At 35.3% G+C, this 8023-nt stretch overlaps 1 protein-coding gene across 1 annotated transcript in view; it reads right to left on the reverse strand.

Annotated features, from left to right (window-relative positions):
- ythdc2 (YTH domain containing 2) overlaps positions 1 to 8023 on the reverse strand; it is a 47640-nt gene that overhangs the window by 18585 nt on the left and 21032 nt on the right. Inside the window, exons 17-24 of the mRNA XM_014002769.1 lie at positions 7623 to 7710; positions 7249 to 7329; positions 6519 to 6601; positions 5976 to 6081; positions 4423 to 4542; positions 4073 to 4345; positions 2529 to 2655; positions 828 to 1024 (exon numbers count right to left, since the gene is read on the reverse strand). Of these exons, the coding sequence (XP_013858223.1) occupies positions 828 to 1024; positions 2529 to 2655; positions 4073 to 4345; positions 4423 to 4542; positions 5976 to 6081; positions 6519 to 6601; positions 7249 to 7329; positions 7623 to 7710 (1075 nt within the window). The remainder of the gene's footprint in view (positions 1 to 827; positions 1025 to 2528; positions 2656 to 4072; positions 4346 to 4422; positions 4543 to 5975; positions 6082 to 6518; positions 6602 to 7248; positions 7330 to 7622; positions 7711 to 8023) is intronic.

Here is an 8023-nt window from a genome sequence, read left to right on the forward strand (position 1 = left end):
CACTAAAATTATAGAAAAGATGGTTAAAAACGTCTTTCCTCAGAAAGTCTTCAGTCCTAAGAACACTAAACTGTAACTTTTAATAAGTACACAGTGTACTCCTATTTAAATAAAAATGTTTGACCTGTAAGCAGAAAGCTAATGGATGTTGGATGTAGATTTTTGATCTCTAATTCAAAGAAGAGGATGAGGAGGAGAACGAGGAAGTTCTCCTCAAGCAGCTCCTAAAACTGTCAACCTGCTGACTGAGAACATTTGTATATATTACACTTTGTATACAGAACAATATAGCCTACTTATTAAATTATGATTTTATTGAGATATTTTTTGGACAACCAAAATGTTTTGAGGGCAACCAGATTTTGTCAAACCCCCACATGAGAGGTCACTACCACGGTTAAAAAAAATCTTTGGGGAAACTCTGCAAAGTTAAAGTTCTTCTAGTTCTAGTTCTAGAAACGAGCATAACGCCCATATTTTCAAAGTAATTCACCAAAGACAGATTAATTCTTTTGTAATCGTAGCTGTATTAATAAATATATGGAAAAATTTACACACATAAGCTGTTAAAGTGCATCATTCTGTGAGGGATGCAGAGGGCAGCATATGGATACACAAAAAACAAGTGAATTTTATTTTGAAATCAGAAGTGATGCAGTTTCAACTGTTTCTAGTTCATTTTGGTCCGACTTCCACATTTACCACTGGCTTTATCACACAATCTCACATTTCCATATTTACAGATGAAAATGCAGCACACGTAGGTGAGAGCAGCAGTGAGTGTGGTCAAATGTTTGTGAAATGGATTTCCCGCCCACCTCCTTTACCTGAAGTTGGCTCAGAACACACGTCGGATGGAAGAGAACTTTCTTTTCTCTGTTACTGGAGAGCAGGGAGGTCTCCTTGTTGACATGGATCATGTTTGGATACATGCCGGCCACCAGCGCCGCCTTTACCATGGCCCAGTTTTCAGAGTTCAGATTCACGTCACGGATGTCACTGCCCCCGCGAGCCCGCACAAAACCTGAGAAACGAAAAAAGGTTTTAATCATCCATTCAGCAAAACTGAATAAAGTTGCACTAACTATCACTCCCTCGCCTGTATCAGATTTAACTCTTTACTAGGGATGCACTGATTTCAGCCAATATCATTATCCGTTATTATTGCTGTTCTAGCTGATATTTACTGAAATTACACAAACAAACAAATATTTATATACACATATGCACAAATACACTTGTGTCTTTTTTGATACCGTAAAAAAACAACCAGAAGGCTGACATGGCTCTCTACTTCTTGCAAAGCATCACTAACACTATCATGATCAAACAGATCCCACTTGACCAACCATCTCCCCTCCCAAACAGAAACACAAAGCTAAAAAGTGGGAAATCAATATTAGATGTTAATATCAGCCCAATTTTACTTATCAGACCAATCCTAATCAGGGTTTCCCGCAGCTCATTATAAGCCTTACATTCCTTCCCGCCAGGTGAAGCTTCGTTTGTTTACTCAGAGCGGACGTCGACCCGCAGAGAATGTGCTGAATTAGCAAAGCTAAAAAGCTATCGTAGTGACTCTCAGCGTGCAAAAAAGCAGTCATAGTCATCTAAAAACTCTTTAGAGCTCAACAATATGTTTAAAAATGGGCAGCTGCAACTCGCTGGACTGACAGAAAAACACTCCTTTGTCGTCTCTCTGTCCCAGCCGGCTGCAGGCAGCGGGGCTCGTCTCTCCACTCACACAAGTAGCCCCTCCCTCCCCTGAACATTAACCCTTTAGGACACAGATATTATAGCTTTATCTCCCACAGCAGCAAAACATTATTTTCAGTGATTAGTAAAAAGTCTCTTCTTATAGTTTTATTTTTTTTATTATATTACTGATAGAGTTGTTCTGAGGTTTTACAAAGATAATGATTAGTGCAGAGGATGTGATTTGAAGATTTTATATTTTATAGTTTCTTTAAAAAATATTAGTTAGTATTTAATTAAAAAGTATTGTATTTTGAAAATTACAAATGTGTTCATTTCTACAAAAATGTCAAATAGATTTACAAAATACACTGAATTTCAATTGTTACTGATTCAGATTAGCGAAAACCAAATGCTGTTTTATGTTTAAATATCAGCTTCATGCTGTAAAAAAATCCTACATCCATTCTGACCTTCTTCCTAATCAGACTAAGGGTGGGAGCTGGAGTCTGTCTCAGCAGCCTTTGGGTGAAAGCAGGGAACACCTGGACAGGTCTCCAGTCCATCACAAGGACACCTGGACAGGTCTCCAGTCCACCACAGGGACACAGACAGAGACAAACTGTCCACGCTTCCAGTCATGCTAGAGTCACACAGAGAGTTCCAGAATGTTTTAAAACTGAGAACTCTGAGATCTGAGTTCTAATCACTTATTAACAGTGGTGGACAGCGCTAAACCAAAAATTAGCTCTGCAATTTCTTCTTGCATTTTGGCTTAGGTTACACTTGGTGGAGGGAAAATAAAATGTAAATAAAATGAAACGAGAACTGACCAATAGCACGGAGTTGTCCCAAGAGTTGTGTCCTCATGCCAAGAATCATGTCCATAGTAGCTTGGGACAGGAAGTTTTTCTCACAGAAAGATCTCTCCCAACCATCACTACGGGCCTTCTGCCACGCCTGTAACAATAAATAATAAAACATTACACCTACATGTAACAACAAACCTTATTCAACCCTGTTGGAAGAGTTTCAATTTGTTAACCTGTTTTAATACAAAAGAGGTGTTTATGTGTTTCAATTGAGTTTGCAATAATAGAGTTGCATAGTGACTAAGTATAATTACTTAGTTACAGTACTCAAGTATTTTTTGTGGATCAAAAAGAAAAATTAAGTAGGTCCTCTGGATGGGTTCTTCTTTAGTGAAATGTTTCGTCTCTCCTCCAAGAGACTTCTTCAATCTGATGAGTTTCAGGTGAACTCAGCCTTATAAGCACTGCCTCCACATGGACAAACAGGTTAGTCACATGCAAAAGAGAGCCATCAACTAACAATAGGCTTGATTAGCTCTATTGTTCATAGAGGGTCATGTGCCCCATCACCTGACTTATTGGTTTGGATGCTTCTGCTGTGGTTATTTGGTATCGTGTTATGTGTATGTAGTGAATGAAGGCGGGGCTCGACATCCCCTTGTTTTTGTCTCTCTTTCCCTATTTGTGTTGGGTATCGTTGGGGCCCTGTTTCACACATTTTGCTCACAGGGGGCTGAGTCATACTATGGGTATGACTCAGCATGAACAATATGAACAATAGAGCTAATCAAGCCTATTGTTAGGTGATGGCCCTCTTTTGCATGTGCCTAACCTGTTTGTCCACCATGTGGAGGCAGTGCTTATTAAGGCTGAGTTCACCTGAAACTCATCAGACTGAAGAAGTCTCTTGGACGAGAGACGAAACGTTTCACTAAAGAAGAACCCATCCAGAGGACCTACTTATTTTTTCTTTTTGATTTTTTTCTACCTGGATTACTGAGATGCATCAGGACATATTTTTTGTGGATTTGTAATATTACAAAGCATTTTTCAATCAAACTTTTACTTTTATTTTGTCACATTCAAAATATAAAAACGATACTTAACCTGTTTACATTAGAATTTAACACACTACAAATTTAAATATCAATACCAAACTCATCATGAAAAAATTTGTAAATGTGCAATAAAAGAAAAAGTGTTGAATTTATTTAATGTTATGTCAACTCTTTCCACTAAACTGTGTTGAGTAAATGTAAAACAATTTATTCAACTCTGGTTACTGGAACCAGTTTGGTTGAAATTAATTCAACACTTCCTTTCTTAGAGTGTGCAAAAGTACTTTTACTTTTCTACTTATAATTAGCAGTTTTATGGCTTTTACTTGAATATTTCATTAGTAATGAAATTCATTTATAAAAGTAATTTTCTTTTAAGACATTTTTACATTTACTTAAGTTATTTCTGTCAAGGACTTTATAGACCTCTGAATAATGCTGGTGTTGAATGATGAATTCTTTAAAGTGTACATGACGGTAACAACACGCATGTCAACTTTCACATACCTGGAAAGCTCTGAGCAGGGCCATGTGGTCACTGAAGGTGTTGGACGAGAACCGTTTGCGGCACTGTAGAGCTGCTTTTTTCTGAGAGCCCTCAGAGGGGAGAATAAAAGGGTCCCGGTAGGCCAGAGTGCAGGCAATAGTGAGAATGGGGTCAAGACACTTCAGCATGACTGCACACAGAACCATCTTGCCAAGATGGGGCTCTATGGGTAGATCAGCAAGGTGGTACCCCAGATCGGTCAGGTCTTCGTTCTGGTCCAGAGCATCTATTGTCTACAAAAATGATTGTGAGTGTCCACATATAATTTACAATATCCTGCTAAAATGTTTTATGAGAAATGAAATGCTACCTTTAACATTTGCACAGCACTCTGGATCACATGTTTTGGAGGTGGTTGTGGAGCTTTAGACAAAAATTCAGCAACAGGAGAGGAGGAAGGAGCGAGCAGCTTGGTCTGCAGACAAAGTTCCTGACAAACACGAAATATAACAAGACTGTTTATTAACTGCAAATAAAAGATTTACTTCTCATGATTTCACATTACTTAATGCTGTTTATAGTTTTTGCCACGGCTGACAGTGAGAAACACAAAATAACAATATTTATGAGTCAACAAAGATTCTATAATACAGAAAGAGTGCACCTTAACCCATAACCAGGAAGGGTTTGGATCTAGAAATATTGTCGATACTGGCAAAATAGCCAAAAGTAACGGATGATTATTTCAAAATCTTAAAAACTATTAATGATAATATTAATAACAATACTAAAATATTTCAATGTATAAGCTATCTACTGTATATAAAAATGCTTGAAAGCTGTATGTTACAGATGTACCAACCAAAGAGAAAAAGGGAAAATAAGTTTAATATCACAAGTAAGCAGATTTTATCTTAATTATATCAATGTGGATGTGATCTGACCAGAACTGAAAGTAATGATGTAACATTTTAAAATTAAAATAAACTTATTGTAATTGCTGTTAATTATTGAATTTGCTAGCAGATATTAGCTTCTGTAGCATATTGTTATACAGAGAATGTAGCACTGCTGAATCATGAATTTAGTACAAATTATTAAATATTACAAGCTGGTTTTGCCTTAAGTTTTTGTATTATTTACAAAGCATAAATTAATATTATACATTTGACTTTTTTTTTGGTTTCCATTGCACAAAGCTGAGAAGATGGTTAGTCAAAAGCAGTAGAAATAAGATTCTCTAGATATGCAGAGAACATATGCTTGTAAGTTTTGACTACAGAACAGAAGTTATTACTACTCAATAGGCAATACTATTTTTAATACTTTTTTTTTTTTTACCAAATAACATCAACCAAACTCAAAAAGAAAACAACACCAATAAGAGTTAATTTTTAACGTATTTACAGAACTAAATTTAGTCTCACTGAAGCCTGTGGTGAAACTAGCTGCACTGATCAGCACTTTCAGTTCAACATTCATTCCCTCATGTAGTTAGAGGAGTTAGGAGAGACAGTTCTTGGTCTGGACATGGAAATTATTAAATGTAGCTGTGGTATTTTGTAGCTAATGTCCAACGGTGTTTGCATCTTAATTAAGTAGCATGTTAGATTTATGAAAGTTTCTGAAAGCACCACTTGGTCATTATATTTAAACAAAGCTAAAGTAATTAATGATCATGAAAAATGTATTTAATCAGTCAGATATTCATTTTGATTTCATCAAATAATGTAGTTAAAAACAAGAAACAACTGTGTGTGTACTTTTTACTTCGTGCAGAGGATCACCTGCTTCACTCAGGCAGACAACTAAATAGAATTTTTCATGACTTTGCATTACAATTAAATTATAGAAAGTATAAATAATGTATAACTACTGTTATTTTGTGAAAAAAAAATAAAAGGTGAAACGATGTATCTGTACCTGCAGTGGCATTCGCAGCAGCTGTGGAACCTGGAACTCCAGCATGTTATTAAACCTGAGCTGACTGAAGAGGTGGAAACAGATCCCAGGCTGACATCGCCCGGCTCTGTCGAGAAACAAAACACTCAGGCCGTCATCTTTACAAAACACATTCTGTAGTGGACTAAAACTATAATGGAAAAATATTCCCACAACAAAACCACTGTGTAAAAACTGTCATTGACAACAATAATGAGTCTAACAGTCCCATAACACAAAACATACTTTGGAACAGTTTCCACATTTAAATACAATCCTACAACTATGCAAATGAAGATTCTTTTTTGCATTTTATCTGGTGTTTTCTTGACTATCATAGATGTAAATAAAAATATATTATATTTATTTATAAATAAATAAATATAATATAATATACTAATATAATAAATAAATAGACTGAAAGAAGTTCATTTGCTTTGGTTTATAATACTGGTACATCACTGGAGGTACTTTTTATTACAACAACTAAGACAAAAGCTTGCAGTAAATAATTGTGGAGCTCACCTTCCTTTTCTTTGCAGAACGCTGGCTTTGGAGACCCAAACTGTTTTTAACATGGAAACACGACTGAACGTATCAAAGGACTTCTGCAGAAATCAAAACTATTTCAGTAAAGTGAGACCTGATCCATCACATCAAACCAAAGATTAAGTGTCAAAGTGGGATGTGGAGAAATAGGCAGAATGGTGTTTGTGATTAAAACATTTTCAATAATAGCGTTTTGTCAAAATATAATTAATCATCTTATCAAAGTACCATCTGAATAAACTGTCTGAAATATTATATTAAATATTTTTCTAAGCACTTTTTGAGCTGTACAACTTAGAAACTGATTTTGAGCAACAATGCCTTAAATATTTGATATTTTTTCTGCAAATTAGCAAAGTTTTTTTTTTTATTTCTCTCTGGGAAATCTTAATTTCCAAATACTATTTGAAGCTTTCTCTTTAGAATGACATACATAACTCCTCATTAGAATAATACCAAAATTGGGTTCAGAACGAATATTAAAGTATTATTGCGATTAATAAGACCAATTAGGCCATATCTCTGAAGCCGCTCATGATATCAAGAGGATCCAGGTATCAAAATGTAGCTTAAAAAGCATTAACCTGAAAATCTACTTAGGTCATTTGGGCCAAATTTGATTTAATCCTCAGTTTGATGTGATGGGTCAGCTATGTGTGTAAAGTTATTTTATTGTAAGACTTCATGCCATTTTCTGAGACAGCACCTCTTTGACTTTTCCTGAATCAATAACAAAAACCACATCATTGATGGTGATGCTTGTTTCAGCAATGTTAGTGGAAAGAATCTGAAATGACAAAAAAGTAAAATTCATTTTGAAAACATTTTTTATGTCCATATTCATTCATACATTGTATTGTACATGTTGTTTAATTTACTGTAAACACAGAGTACGTAAAGAGATATTTAATGTGAAAGTGTAAACAATCTGAGCAGTTACATTTATTTATGTTTATTATACTGTATATACTTATATTAAATCAGGGTTTTCCTTGAAGATATAAAACTATAAAACGTGATTTGCCACCTTCCATTACGCATGTGGAAAAAAGACCAAGTGAAACACAAAATATGGCTTACGATCTTCCTGACACCAGGGGGAGTGGGTTTCATTGCTCTTTTCTGATCCATAGTCTGCATGTCTGAATGTAGTGTGAATACCTGGTAACTGAGAGACAACACACATCAGAAAATCCCATCATCCTAAACGTTGCAAAGTTCTAACTTTGCACTCAATTCAACTTAGAGAATTTCAGAGAAATTAAAATTACCGTATACAAAAAAATATAGTGGAAAAGAAGAAAATATATTAACTTTAAGAGAATCGTTTCAATTCTAGCAGAATAATAAGATTACTATTCAGCATAGGTTTAGTGATGGCTACTCTACATGATGAGTCAAAGATCAAAGGACACTTATTTCAAAAACAAATAGAACAAATGACACATCTGAATACCCTGGCAAGTAACAGGTAAGGGGAC

The sequence above is a fragment of the Austrofundulus limnaeus genome, unplaced genomic scaffold (genome assembly GCF_001266775.1).
Source record: "Austrofundulus limnaeus strain Quisiro unplaced genomic scaffold, Austrofundulus_limnaeus-1.0 Scaffold15, whole genome shotgun sequence".
Lineage (NCBI taxonomy): Eukaryota > Metazoa > Chordata > Actinopteri > Cyprinodontiformes > Rivulidae > Austrofundulus > Austrofundulus limnaeus.